We start from the raw sequence: 14,999 nt of genomic DNA on the forward strand, positions 1-14,999 counted from the left end.
CGGGGTCGCGTCGTCCATGTTTTCTACAGTCAATGATTTAGATGCATGGATAAATAATGGTGCCTTACATGTTTATATTGTTTATAAAGTTCATTAAAAAAACATAGGCTCGGCCTCTTTTTCGAGTCACGTGTCCAAACACCATCGAATCAAAGCAGATCAGGAAGAAGGGGGCGGAGCAAAGTGTATGCGCAGAAGAGGAGTCGAGCAGAGAGAGCTGCTTTTTCATGAAACGGGAGTGAAGTACTGAACTTAGAAGAGAGAAACAAACTAAAGTATCGATCATATACCACTACCAACGTTTGGATCGATATCTGCATCGATCTGCCCACCCTTGTCTCCTGGATCGTAGCTGAGATCAGCGTGAACCACGTGGGTCTCTGCTCCCTGATCTGTTTCCGGTGTTTGGAAAGAGTTCCGGCTTCATCACGGAGTTTCTCTCGGTTTGTGGGCTCATCTAAAGGTAAGCACCGAGCTAACTTTACTGTGAGTTCAGTTCATGTTGAGTTTAGCTCCTGAATGAGGTCTTCTGCTGCTCTCCTCGGTGTCTGTTCACAGTTTATTGTGAAGACGTTGAGAGAAGAGTGAGAGAGTGTTTAGAGAAAAACACCAACTAATCATTAGCTCAGCATGCTGGGAGAAGTTGGAGCAGAAAAGTCTTTTCATTGTCCCTGCAGCTGTTTTTCTGCATGCACCAAACCTCTACAGCAGGGGCATTCAGCTAAATTTTGAGGATGTCCTGTTAAAGAAAATCTTCCCAAGCAGAGGTCCGGGACATCATAATGTCTAACTTGCGTTATGATTGTGATACAGAAGCAGCCTATTTTTTATATCAATATCTGAATGTATGAATAATAGACTGTCAAATAAATGAAAATACAAGTTAAAAACATTTAACAAAAATGATTGTGAACACTGAAACACAGTAGACCTACATTAGATATAGGGTTTCAGTTTAAAATGAATTAGAGAAAATAAAAAATCTTAAAACAAAATGCTTAATTTCAGAAAAAATAGCAGCAGTTTGAGTTTCCCTTTTTCTTTACCTTTACCACATCTTAACTTAACAGTCTCAATAAATTTTTCAACAAATGACATCAAAAATTCTTAACAATTGTACAGTTTCTCTTTCTTTCCCCCTTATATTTCACTTCCCCACTTTCTGTTGTTCACTGAGAGAATTGAGCTTTAGTTTTTTCTACCAGGATTTTAAATGTGGGCTGGAATGGTGTCAGGGCCATACACATGTGTAGGTGCTCATTGGTGAGCCGTGAACAATATTTAGTGTCTATTATGTTCATTGTGGCGAAAGCTGCATCACAGCTGTATGTGGAGCCAAACACGGTCAACATGTAGAGGGCTACTTTTCTCAGATTTGGGAAAGCTGTCTCAGAGACCATTTGCAGCCAGAAAGTGGCAGGTTCAGTTGTTCCAAGCTGCGCTCTCAGGGCCACATCTGCTTGGAGATCAACCCATTGCATCTGGAGAGGCCCAGTATTTGCCCACTTGAAGTGCTGTGTGACTTCTGTTGAGATAAGAAATGGGTTCTTTATGAACATGGTGAGCTGCTGTCCAAATCTGACCCTCTTACTATCAGCTCACCTTCATTTTTCCAGATGTTTTCTCCAGTTTATGTACAAACTGCCATGAAGTTATAATGAAGCACCAAACTGCAGTTACTCAGTCAGTGGAGGTTCAGTAGTGCAGTTTCTCACCACTGTTGTTAACTGGAGGCTGACACACTGACTGAAGACATTTAATCTGAGTAGATTTGAACTTTCCTTCTTGATTATTTCCATCTTGCTTTGACTGCAGCTGTAACAACACTGATTCCAGCAGGATTTGTAAAAAGCATTTTCACAGACACACAAAGCTGGACAGCTTTTCTTCTGAGTCTAAGAAGCTTAGAAAGAAAATGACTGGACTTCTTTAAGCTTTTTTAAACGTTTCACCTCTCATCCAAAAGTGGCTTTTTCAGTTCTAAAACTAAATGGTGGAGAGTCCCAGGTATTTAAACCCTTGTGGGGGTTGTCCCCTGAAAGGGTCGTCGACCCACTGTTGACCATTGATCTTATCACAAGAGCAAATGTGTGGAAAAATGTGTGTGTCATTATCAGCAGGTCCTGAGTGAAACCATTGTGAAACTTTGCTTCACCCTATCATGTGGCTCGGTGCTGTCCCTGTTAAAGAGCCTTTCTTTCCACTTCCTCCATGTAAAGGTTGGCTACAATGGGTGACACTGGGGAGCTCACAGCACATCCATGTTTGTGTCTGTAGAAACCCTCGTTGTATTTAAAATATGTGGTGGTAAGGCAGAGGTCTAACAGTGTGCAGACCTGATCAGGGTGAAGCTGGTTCTGGTTTGTAAGGAGCTGTCTTGATGTAGTTGTTTCCTGACAGTCTCCACTGCCTCGTTGGGGTTCAAAGCAGAGAATGATCCAGCGGCTGCTCGAACAAGAAAAAGCTACAACACAGATTTTAGCTGGCACGTCATGTTGACATGGCAAAACATTGAGGTGCTTGACTTGGTCAGCACTGCACTGAGTCCACTTCTACAGTTTACAGATGCTTTTCCTGCTGAAGATTATTTGACCATTTCATCTCTTAAGCCTGTTCTTCAGATGTGACACTCGGCTGACCAAAGACATCAGAACAGCAATACTTGATTACATGAACAAAAGCCACAAAAACAGTGTCACAGAGAGGCTTGTTAGCGTGGATTCTCTCCTTGATCCATGTTGTCATACAAAATATTTTAGTGAGAGTGAAGCCATCAAAGTTCAAGACATGAGTGAACTAGAGCATCTTGTGTCACAGCAGGATAGCACAGCCACAGCTTTTTCAGAAACACCTCCTGCATCTGCTGGAGACCAAACAAGTCAGGGAGCTGTTAAAAAGCCAAAGAAGAGTCTCGGGAGCTTTTTGAAGGGACCAGTTAGAGGTAAAATAGATGTAACTGCAGAGAGGTTATTATCTGAACTGAGCAGTTATCTGAATAGTCCACCAGCAGACAGTGAGTGTGATCCTCTTTTGTGGTATAAAGTTCACACAGTAAACTTTCCACACATCAACAGATTAGCTTGGAAATACCTCTGCATTCAGGCAACTAGCTCTGCGTCTGAAAGGTTGTTCAGCACATGTGGAAACGTAACTTTTCAAAGGTCCTCCTTTAAGCTCACATCTGTGAACATGTTAGTGTTTCTGACTGAGAATCTTAAAACTAGAAATGTAGAAAACTTCCATGAGCTGTAGCATAATTTATCCACGTTTTGTTTATTTTGTTTCGTTTTTACTCAAGAGTTTGTGCATTTTTATTATTTGACTTATTTACTTGGCACCATTCAGTTTTATGTTGCAATTCTATTGAAGTTTTGTGGATATTATACATGGTTATGCTCAGGATATGTCAGCCCTCTGGAAATGCCTGTTGGTTAAACTGTCAGCAAGGAATTTGCATTTGCACTGTTAATTTTTATACACCTTTAATGCACATTAAAAACATCTGCTTGTTTAGGTGAAAATAAATTGATGGGATTTTTTGCACTAATAAAGTTGAAGAGTGGTAAAGTATTTTGTCTCGCATCAGTTATATCGTTGCTGCAAATTTTCAAATACATATAGTGATAAATATTTTTGGCCATGTTGCCCTGGTTGCTTCTGGGGTTTCACCTCGAAGCTTCATAGGTATTGTTGTCATTGAGGAGTGTAGTAATGTTTATTTGCTCTGCTTCTTCTTGTCAGGGATAAAATACATATCTATACTTTTGTGTCCCAGCTGAGTAACAGGAGGAGAAGAGTCTGGTGGAGCAGCAGAGGAACAATTTCAGCCTTTTGGACTCAGCTCAGCCACTACAGAGGAAACAATGACTTCAACACAGGAGGTGAGAAAAATATCACAGTTACACTGTTATTGAAACTGTGTGCACAGCTGGTTGTTAACAGCAGCTTTATCTTTTCCATCCTGGGCTCCTCCATACATACAGAATGTACTTCACAAACAAAAACAAAGATCACATTTTATCAGCACACATTGAAACAACAATATCATCAGTTGGACTCAGAATTGATCATACAGTAAATATTTTTTCTCCAGTGATCAATATTTCTTCAATAATGTAATTTTGATTACAACTCTCATTCTATAACATAATTGTAGGTGTGTTATCACCAGAAGGTGGTGATAACACACCTACAATGTGTTTGGTGACTGTTTAATGATTTTCAACTGCTCCCATCAGGTCGTTGTTATAAAGAGACATAGATTGTCTTTTGTACCAAGTGCTATTATCATGGTTAATAACACTAAACCATAAGTGTTGTTGCCATTTCACACTGTACTTTTTTTGGTGATAAAATTTAGGTTGTTTTCTTGGGGCTTATTTTTGTGTGTACGTGTTGTGTTTGTTTGTTTTTATATCTCTGCATGGACAAATCAATTTCCCATTGGGGACAATAAAGTTACCATTGCCTGTAATTCCACTAATGGGAGTTTCAGTTTGTTCCACGACTGCACTTCACTCACCAGCGCTCTAGATTAACTGCATTGGTGCGTCTAACTTTTTTTCTTATGTGCACCCAAATTACTTGTTAATTTAAAAAAAAAATTGCTGTCCATACAGACAATATTTATTTGTAAATGATTAACTAACAATCTTTTCAACACAAAGTTCTTTATTTGGAGCACATTTCTACAACAAAGATAATTTACTGAAAAAGTAACTTAAAGTGCTGTGGCACTCTTTGGTAACAATGTAGACAGTGTTAAACTTAATCATCACATCGGCTCCTCTGACGACCTGTTTGCTGCTGCCTGCCGCTTAAGGCAGTGGGGAGAGGGGACACTTGGGCAGTGCATTTATCGCAGCATATAATGTGTTTTCTGGATACACGGTGGTTAGCACTGTTGCAGCACAGCAAGGAGGTCCTGAGTTCGATTCCACCATCAGGCTGGGGTCTTTCTGTGTGGAGTTTGCATGCTCTCCCCATGTTTGCGTGGGTTCCCTCCGGCCTCCTCCCCACCGTCCAAAGACATGCAGTTTGTGGGGATAGGTTAATTGATTAATCCAAATTGCCCATAGGTGTGAATGCGGGAGCGAATGGTTGTCTGTCTCTGTGTTAGCCCTGCGACAGACTGGCGACCTGTCCAGGGTGTACCCCGCCTCTTGCCCTATGACAGATGGGATAGGCTCCAGCGCCCCCCGCGACCCTGAAAAAGGATAAGCTGAATGGATGGATGGATACTAGAGATGGACCGATCCGATATTACGTATCGGTATCGGTCCGATACTGACCTAAATTACTGGATCGGATATCGGCGAGAAATAAAAAATGTAATCCGATCCATTAAATATCAAAAAAGCACCTCACAAAACTTGCAACACGACGTAACTCTGCTCATAACCGTAGCACGTCGGAGCAGTGTGCTCACGTGATAGAGCAGCTGTGTGTATTTGAAGCTTCGCTACCAAACCGGCATTTCATCTCCGAGAAAGTTATCCCAGAGAGAAGTAAAGTAAGTGTGTAAGTTCATCTCTGAATGTTTGTAAAGCATTCCCACGTTAAGCTTAACAACCGATATATGGAGCGACTGCCTCTCATTCTCTCTCCCTCCCTCTGCTGTTGCTACTTCAATCATGAAACTGCTTAATGATCAGCTGATCGGCTTTTCTGTCGGGAGTCCGTCTCTCTTGTTTGTTTTTGGCCCACTTTGCACCAGAAAGAGGAAACCAGCGGCTGAACAACAGCAGCACGTTTAACCTTGATAAGCTGTTGTTAGAATTTATTTAATATTACTTTCTAGACCAGGATCCTTTTCTACGTAGCTGACGGCTGGTAACTGTGCAGGGGCGGATCTAGCAAAGTTTAGCCAGGGGGACCAATAGGGCATTAACAGGGAAAAGGGGGCACAAAGACATACTTTTCTTTCTTATTCTCATTTAAAATATCTAGCTTTCAGTAAATAATTATCTGAATCTTACACCCAAAGTTTTAATCTGATGTAAAATGTATAGAAGTCCATTATTGTATATAGTAACTGTTAAGTCTAATATACCCTAGTAAGCTATAGTACTTTTTCCTTTGGGAAAGTACCATCTGTGAATTCTGCAATTCTGTTGAAGAAAGATGTTGAATCTATTTAATTATTCTTGAAAAATAATTTATTTCTGTGCATTTTCACCCTGCATCAAATTAAAGTTGATTACATCGATTAAGCATCATCAGGTGGAGGGTGGGGGGTGGTTCCCTATTTTTTTTTTTTTTTTTTTTTTTTTGCTGGGAGTTTGCAACCCTCTTAGTTAGGTTGCTTAGTATTTCTGCTAAGTGCTCTTTAAAATACCAGAATAGGGAGGATGGAGTAGGTTTAAGTTTATTAGATTGATCAGTGTTGCTGAACTATGAAATATTTTGGGTGCAGTGTATTTTTTACATACAGGTATAACAGAATAGCTTTAGTGTTGTTGTTTATTTAAACTTGAGTATGAACTGAAACAAAATGCAGCAATATATTAAAAAAACAGTTTTATTGATTAAAAAACACACTATATCGGATTCATATCGGTATTGGCAGATATCCAAATTTATGATATCGGTATCAGACATAAAAAAGTGGTATCGTGCCATCTCTAATGGATACACAGTGCTTTTTCAGCGTTCAGAGAGTGATGGTTCCATGTCAGAGCACTGGCTATGAATTTCAGACAGATCAGGCCTTAACTTAACAAAAAAGTTATCGATCGTTCTTCATCTTCATCTTTTCTTATTATCCACAGCTTCATCCACTTCTGTCGGGCCTGGGCTGATCACTAGGGCTGGGTATCATCACTGATTTCTATAATCCATTCGATTCCGATTCACAAGGTCCCGATTCGATACAATTTAGCCTCAGACAGTCAGAAATATTATAATTCTGATCAGTTATCAGTACTGATACATGTGAGACTTCATCAGAGGTGTGAGCATCACAGCAGATGCCTTTGTGTCAAAGTAACTGAGGATAAAATAAGGTTATCTGCTTTTTATAGCAGATGACCTTAAAAATACTCTGCAGTCGACCAAAAACTGAAGAAAACCATGAATCAACATATGAACATGACCTGATGCTGCTGAAGTGAAGCAGAGCAACGTTACAGAGGTTTGATTACAGACACAGCTAAGCGTTTTGCAATTTGGCATCATTTTAAAAAGTTTACATTTCTTTGCTATTAAACAGCAGAAATGAAGCTTTCCTGTCAGAGGTCATTTTTGGAAAACGCACACGAAAAAAGCAGTGGCCGACAGCGCTGTACATGCCATGTGCGTAATAAGTGAACGAATAATGCCGAAAACAGAGATTTGAAATGGGAAACTGTTCTTGAAGTACTCAGAGAGAGCTGTGCATGAAGTGTGATTTTTATCGTGTGGTTGAAGCAAAGCAGCAAAAGTAAGAGGGAATTAATGACGCTGTTTATCAAATGTGAAGCGTAGGTTTGATCTTCTTTTGCTGCTGGTTCAGTCAATTTTGGTTTCGAGTGCTCAAACCTGCAGCTTCAGAATGTAGCGCAAAAAAGACGTAAACACAAAGCGCGGACCCGACGCATCAGCTCAGTGTCGGCTTTCAGCCCTGACAGTGTGTCCGTGTTGTCTGGTGAGGAAGCCGACATCCTCCTGATTCTGATGCATCTGGTCCGCGCTCTGTGTTTGCGTCTTTGTGAGGAATCCGTGTACCTGCTCTCATTTACTGTTTTAATTGTTTGGTGGATGATGAAATGTTTTGTGAGGTTTAACCTGAGATTCTGGTGTTTCTGGCAAAATACATCTATATTTAAAAATCAATTCAGGATTTAATGAATCTGTCACTTTATTCAAGCTACTAACCGACAATTTCAAATTTACACACGTAGGATTACAGCAATCGAACGCCTGGTGGCACCGGTGCGGCCTAGGATTTTTATGTTTTTTGTTGCACCATTGAGAAATTAAGTCGCATCAGACTCTATGGCCCTGCTCACTGCGCCTGTTTGTATCTCTGTCACTGCAGGACCAACATGGAGCGAGAAGTCAGGAGGCCGACAAACCTCACAGAAGAAAGGGAGAGAAAACATACAGTTGTGATGAGTGTGGGAAGGAGTTTACTCTATCTGGAAACTTAAAAACACACCAACTCATCCACAGTGGCGTTAAAGCGTACAGCTGTGATGAGTGTGGAAAGTCTTTTACCCAGGCTTCAAACTTAAAAAAACACAAACTCACCCACAGTGGAATTAAAGCGTACAGCTGTGACATTTGTGGAAAAACTTTTACACAGTCTTCAAGCTTAAAAACACACCAACTCATCCACAGTGGAGTTAAAGCGTACAGCTGTGAAATTTGTGGAAAAACTTTCAGCCAGTTAGGGTACCGAAATATTCACCTACGCATTCACACTGGACATAATGTTTACTGCTGTGATCAGTGTGGCAAACTGTTTACAACAGATGCACAGTTACAAAGCCACATGCTTACCCACACTGAGGAGAGACCTTATAAATGTGACCTGTGTGATAAGGCTTTTAAACATCCAAATTACTTCAAATCACACCAACAGATCCACGCCAGAAAGAGACTCTACAAGTGCAGTTACTGTGAGGTATGTATTTTTCTTTTACAGTTGCAGTTATTTTGAAGTATTATGTGAATTAAGTTTAATTTCAAAGCTTATATGAGACATGAAAACTTCATGTACACAATATTCAGTCAAATCTGACACAAATCTCCTGAAACTTTCCCGCTGTTGGAAAAAAGTAAAGTTTTAAAAGCTCCTCCACTTCCTTTCTATCTAACATTCACACTCCAATGGATGCATCGGAGAGCAGCTTGGAGTTAGTATCTTGTGGCATGCAGAGTAGAGCATCCAGGGGTTTAACCACCAGTCTTCCCATTAAGTAGATTACCTACAAATGAAGAGTCATTTTTGCCCAGTAAGCTGAGTGTTATAATGTAAACAGTAAAATGTAATTGGACGTTGGCAGAGATGCTCTTTATTTCAGGCGACATTCAGGATAAAAATGTTGAAGGAATTCCCTGACTTACACTGTCTTTGTGTCTTTGTTTAGAAGCAGAGCGACACAGATGGATCCAGTTCTCAACCCTGTCGTCACTGTGGTGGTGGGAAAGAGTTTCGCTGTGACCTTTGTGGAAAAACTTTCAGTTACCGAAGGAGCCTAAAAGTACATCAACGTAGACACACTGGAGACAAAATGAACTACTGCAAAGAATGTGGGAGCGGCTTTTCAACATCATGTGCATTAAAAAAACATGAACTCATCCACAGTGGGGTTAAAGACCACCTCTGTGACCAGTGTGGGTCATCCTTCACCACTGCAGATAATCTTAAAGAGCATAAAAGAGTCCACACAGGAGAGAAACCATACAAGTGCAGCCACTGTGACAAAACTTTCTCACGTTCATCTGGTCGTAACAGACATGAACGTACACACATTGAAGAGAACTTCAGTTGTGACCAGTGTGACAAGAACTTCAGGAATTTCATTTCATACTCCAGACACAAACAAGCCCATGCTGTAAATAAACTGTTTCACTGTTACCAATGTGCAAAAACATTCACTTCATTATCTGCTCTGCGCAAACATCAGCGTGATCATGCAGAACTGAAATCAGTGGATCAAAGTGAATCTGAAGAGACAGAAAGATCCTCTTTTGGTTTCAGGGTCAGACTTAAAAAACTTGAGATCAGGCTCCACAGAGTTCAGATGGAGTCTCCTGTAAAGAGTGTCAGCTGATGTCACACTCGGATCCGATGAGCTAGGTCTGCTTTCTGGAGCTACAGTGACTAATCCTGGGTCTTAAATTTAGAAATCTACAAAGTATTTTCCCCCTTCCTGATTTTATGTTTGCCACACTTAACTGCTTCAGATCATTAAACAGACTTTTTAAACAGAATACTTTTATCTATTGAGAGAAAGCAAAAAGCAAAAAATATATGGCCCTTTCTCCATATTTTTCTTCTTTTTTCCCTTCACTGTGTTTCATTCTGTTGTCTGTGTTGATTTCATTTTAGGATGGATGAGCTGCTTGCATACCTACAGGTACAAGTAAACTCAACTGAAGCTGAACTTGTCTGTTGCTTGCTGATGAATGTGACCACACTGACAAGTAGTTCCTACAGTTTGTATTTTTCTGTCATTTCTTAAAGATTGGTTTACCTGAATATAGAATCTCTCTGTCATGGTTTGATCAGTAAACCTCATCCAGCTGGCTGCACTGAGAGGGAACCTGCTATACTGTGCATGTATTCAATTTTCCATTAGATGTTGATGAATTCTTCTTTATTTTGTTGTATCCCTTCATGAAAGTGTAAAGGAAATAAAGGTTGAGATAATGCATGGTTTACTTCTGAACTATCTAGGGCTGCCTTGATTAGTCACGATAATGTCGACACGTCGTTTGAAGCTTTGTAAGATCCTGAAAGGCGCACGAATAAGTAGTAGGATTTAAGAGCGTAATAACGGACTCAAACAGTGTGGTACAATTTCTTACTCTTAAAACCCCCAAATTATTGTCTAAAATATACAGAACACTTTCTAAAATACATCAATATCACTTCCTATTGCAAAATGGGAAGCAGATCTATCAGTCAGCTTAGAAAAAAAATTCTGGTCTCGGGTATGCTTCAAAACCTTCCAGTTGATTAGAAATCCCAGTCTGCAATTAATTCATTACAGAAAACTACATAGAGTACACTATTCTGGTTATTGGATGTTCCAGATGGGCTTTATGTCCTCCAACAACTGCTCACACTGTCAAGGCAATACACCAGACAATTACATCCACGCTGTTTGGTTAAGTCCACCAGTTCACAAGTTTTGGCGCGGGATATGTGAAAACTTATCGAAGTGTCTGAAATGCAACATTCCAACCTCCCCTTTAGTGTGCTTGCTGGGCAGCTTAGATTATGTCATTACAGAAATTAATACAGCTCACATGGTTTTTACTGCCCTATGCATTGCCAAGAAAACAGTCCTCATGAAGTGGAAAAATATAAATAATCTTAACTCTAACCAGTATAGAAACCATCTAATAGATCACATTAGTCTTGATACAGCCTCTGCCACCACTTTGGTCATGACCTGGTTAGGGGGTCTGGTGGCTCTTGGATGGTGTTTTCCTCGTGGCTGCGTGCAGCAGGGGTGAGCAATGTTCTTGGCGCTATATAATAATAATAACAATAATAATAATAATAATATATTTTATTTATAAAGTGCTTTTCAAGACACCCAAGGATACTGTACAATAGGATAAAACACATAATAGAGCAATGACACAATTAGGGCTGCGCCATATCATACCATTCACGGTAATACCGGTATAATGTTGGGCAACAATAAGAAAATGAAATATCACGATAGAATATGGGTAAAACGCGCATGCGCAGTGCCTTTGTTTTCATACGCACATGGCGGCGACGGAGAATGAGAAGGGAGAAAGCGGATTGTTGAATGAAACAGATGAACCAGAACTGGTTTGTAAAAATGCTGCAACTTCAGTGGTGTGGAACTGGTTTAGCTTTCGTCCGTCAGATACACAACAAAGCACTATTTTTGGTAGCGCATGCTAGCGGGCCGTCGTTGTTACCGTGTTGTTTGGAAAATATGGCACACTTAAAATCAATCCTTTGATTTTTCTGAAAATCGACAGTGCTCCTTATAATCCCGTGTGCTTTATGTATGAATTCTGGTTGTGTTTACTGACCTCGAAATGATTTTATGTGGTACACGGCGCTCGAAAATCTGTCAGATGTTTTAGTACGACTTTGCTAAGCTACGAACCTGCACCGCTTGATGGATTGTCGGAGCATTACGGCTATCGTAGGCAGGAGCCTCGCGGAGTGATACGTACTGTGCTTCAACATAATATTACCGTATTGTGTGTGTATAACCGCTTTTTAAGTTTTGTGGATATTATACATGGTTATGCTGAGGATATGTCGGCCAGTTTCCACTGGAAATGCCTTTTGGTTAAACTGTCAGCAAGGAATTTGCATTTGCACTGTTAAATTTTTATATAACTTTAATGCACATAAAAAACAGCTGCTTGTTTAAGTGAAAATACATTGATGGGTTTTTTTTTTTTTTGCACTAATAAAGTTGTGGAGTTGTAAAGTGTTTTGTCTAGTGTCAATTATATCGTCAGTTATATCGTTATCGCAAATTTTCAAATGTATATCGTGATAAATATTTTTGGTCATATCGCCCTGCTCTTGACACAATGAAGAACAATAAAACAAAAGCACAAATAAAATTAACAAACAGTGGGTTCACAGTGAATATGCAGATTTGAACAGATGGGTTTTGAGTTGAGATTGAAACTGGGGGAGAGAACCAATGTTTCTTATATCTGGGGGTAGAGAGTTCCACAGCCTGGGAGCAGAGCGGCTAAAAGCTCTGCTTCCCATGGTGCTGAGGCGGAAGGAAGGCACACAAAGCTGGATAGTAGAAGAAGATCAACGTGAGCGGACAGAAAAGGTAAATGGACTGATTCTTATATAGCGCTTTGCTACTCTGCCGGAGTACTCAAAGCACTGTATACAACATGCCTCATTCACCCATTCATTCAAGCACTTCTAAACTCAAGTGCAAACTCATAAACATTCACACTCCGATCAAGTTGGGGTTAGTATCTTGCCCAAGGATATTTGGCATGCAGACTGGGGAAGCCAAGGATCAACCCACCAACCTTCCAATCAGTAGCTGATCTGCTCTACCACCTGAGCCACAGCTACCCCAAGGTAGTGCTTAACAGGTCAGAAACATAGGGAGGTGCGAGGTTATGAATGGCCATGAAGGTGAGCAGAAGAAGTTTGTATATTATCCAGAATTTTACTGGGAGCCAGTGAAGTTCCTGAAGAACAGGGGTGATGTGCTGGTAGGAGGGGGTTCTGGTGATAATGCGAGCAGCAGAGTTCTGAACCAGTTGAAGCTTATGGAGGGATTTTTGGAGGGAACCATGCAAGAGAGAATTGCAGTAGTCAATACAGGAGGTAACGGGACTATGAACAAGATGTAGACTGGGTGGAAAGAGAAGGACGTAATCTGTTAATGTTGCGTAGATGGAAATAGGCAGAACAGGTAAGATTATTGATGTGACATTTATAGGAAAGTGAACTGTTTAGGATGACACCAAGGCTCTTAACCTGAGGAGAAGGGAAAACTCTGGAGTTATTGATGGTGAGTGAGAAATGGTTTGCCTCCAAAAGGTTGGATTTGGTGCCAATAAGGAGGATTTCAGTTTTATCCTCATTAAGCTTTAGAAAATTAGAGCTAAACCAGGATTTTCATTCGGATAGACATTCTGTAAGAGAAGAAGCTGGAAGGGAGGAATCAGGTCTGCAGGAGAGATATAACTGGGTGTCATCAGCAAAAAAGTGAAAGTGAAGATCAAATTTGCAGAAAATGTTACCAAGAGGGAGGATGCATATTATGAAGAGGAGAGGGCCTAAGACTGAACCTTGGGGTACACCAGGAGTGACCGGGAATAGACGAGAGAGGAATGATTTCAGTTGAATAAACTGGGCCGGTCGAGGAGATATAATTGAAACCAGGCTAGGGGTGTGTCAGAGATGCTGAGAGAGGAGAGTCTGCTTAGAAGGACGGAGTGAGAGATGGTGTCGAAGGCTGAGCTCAGATCCAAAAGGACGAGAACGGTGAGAAGACCAGAGTCAGCTCCGATTAGAAGATCATTAGTGACTCTAAGTAAAGCAGTTTCTGTGCTGTGACATGAACGAAAACCAGACTGAAATCTCTTGTAGATGTTATTATTAACCAGGTGTGAATGAAGTATTTTAGAGATGAAGGGTGGATTAGAAATCAGACAGAGGTTGTTAAAGTTGTCAGGATCTAAAGAAGGTTTAGTCAGTATAGATGTGACTGAAGCAATCTTGAATAAGGAGGGAAAGATACCGGTGGTGAGTGAAGAGTGGACGATAGCAGAGATGAGTGGGAGTAAGGAAGAGAGGCAGGATTTCACAAGCCCTGTAGGCATAGGGTCAAGATGACATGTGGCAGGCTTTGATCTACATATAAACTCAGAAATATCAGATAAATCAGGAAGATGAAAAGTGGAAAACAGCTCAAAATAGAGAAAAGGTTCTGGAGAGGGGGCAGACACAACATTTGAACTGAGTTGCTGGTGGATGTTATTGATTTTTGTAGTCCAGAACAGCATCAAGGAGTTACAGGTTTCAGAAGTGAAGCGTTGGGGGGTTGAATTTGTTTGCTGAGAACCGAAAACAAAATCCTTGCATTACCCTCATAAGAACTGATAATACCTGAGTAGAAACTTTGTTTGGCCTTGTTGATGGAGTCTTTATACTGAAGTACATGGTATTTGTAGATTTCTGCATCAACAGTTAGACCAGATTTCTTGTATCTACACTGTAGCTGCCAAGCTTTGGCCTTCAATGCTTGGAGGTCAAAAACTGGAATTGAATTGAATCTCCAACTGCTTCCCTCTTCCCGCTCCACCACACCCACCCACCCACGCAGGGCCTTGGGGTGCAGGGAAGGCATTCCCCTTATGTCCCTTCTGTGTATTCAGCCTCACCTCTGGTGCTGGTGCCCGCCTATCAATTTTAAATGCATGTAGACATTGAAGGTTCTCGGGAGGGGGACCTGCTGTTCTCTGGCAGGAAGCACCATGCCCTCCTGTGTTTTAAATGCACTTAAAGTTAATGTGTTAATGCTGACGGCACTATTAATAATTCTTGAGTTACTAAGGGTATGATTAATTACATCTCCAAAAGTTGATTCTGTTCATCTGGACGTAGCGTTTTCAGTGGGAGAAACGTTTCGTCACTCATCCAAGTGACTTCTTCAGTCTCAGCTGACTGCAGGTTTCCCCAAACTTATAAACAGTACATTTGCATAATGACTGAAACCAGCCCACTGAAGGAACAATGGGCTGGGAGGTCAGTTCCTTAATCATAATTATGCAAATTCTCATGACCATTGATCAACAACCACTGA

The 14,999-nt window shown here is 40.7% G+C and overlaps 1 protein-coding gene across 3 annotated transcripts; it reads left to right on the plus strand.

The window, feature by feature from the left end:
* Positions 1–184: 184 nt before the first annotated feature.
* LOC134634824 (zinc finger protein 665-like) lies at positions 185–12,090 on the plus strand. 3 transcript variants are annotated; one of them, XM_063484240.1, is made up of 4 exons: positions 185–463; positions 3,742–3,881; positions 8,018–8,605; positions 9,072–12,090. In XM_063484240.1, exons 2-4 carry the CDS (start codon positions 3,864–3,866, stop codon positions 9,756–9,758), a joined length of 1,293 nt encoding a protein of 430 aa, XP_063340310.1. In that variant the 5' UTR covers positions 185–463; positions 3,742–3,863; the 3' UTR covers positions 9,759–12,090. The 3 variants fall into 3 exon arrangements, with proteins under 3 accessions (XP_063340310.1, XP_063340309.1, XP_063340311.1); XM_063484239.1 differs by having other exon boundaries at positions 3,776–3,881; XM_063484241.1 differs by having other exon boundaries at positions 3,776–3,881; positions 9,075–12,090.
* The last annotated feature ends 2,909 nt before the right edge of the window (positions 12,091–14,999 follow it).

This window comes from Pelmatolapia mariae, linkage group LG9, assembly GCF_036321145.2.
Source record: "Pelmatolapia mariae isolate MD_Pm_ZW linkage group LG9, Pm_UMD_F_2, whole genome shotgun sequence".
NCBI classification, from domain to species: Eukaryota; Metazoa; Chordata; class Actinopteri; order Cichliformes; family Cichlidae; genus Pelmatolapia; species Pelmatolapia mariae.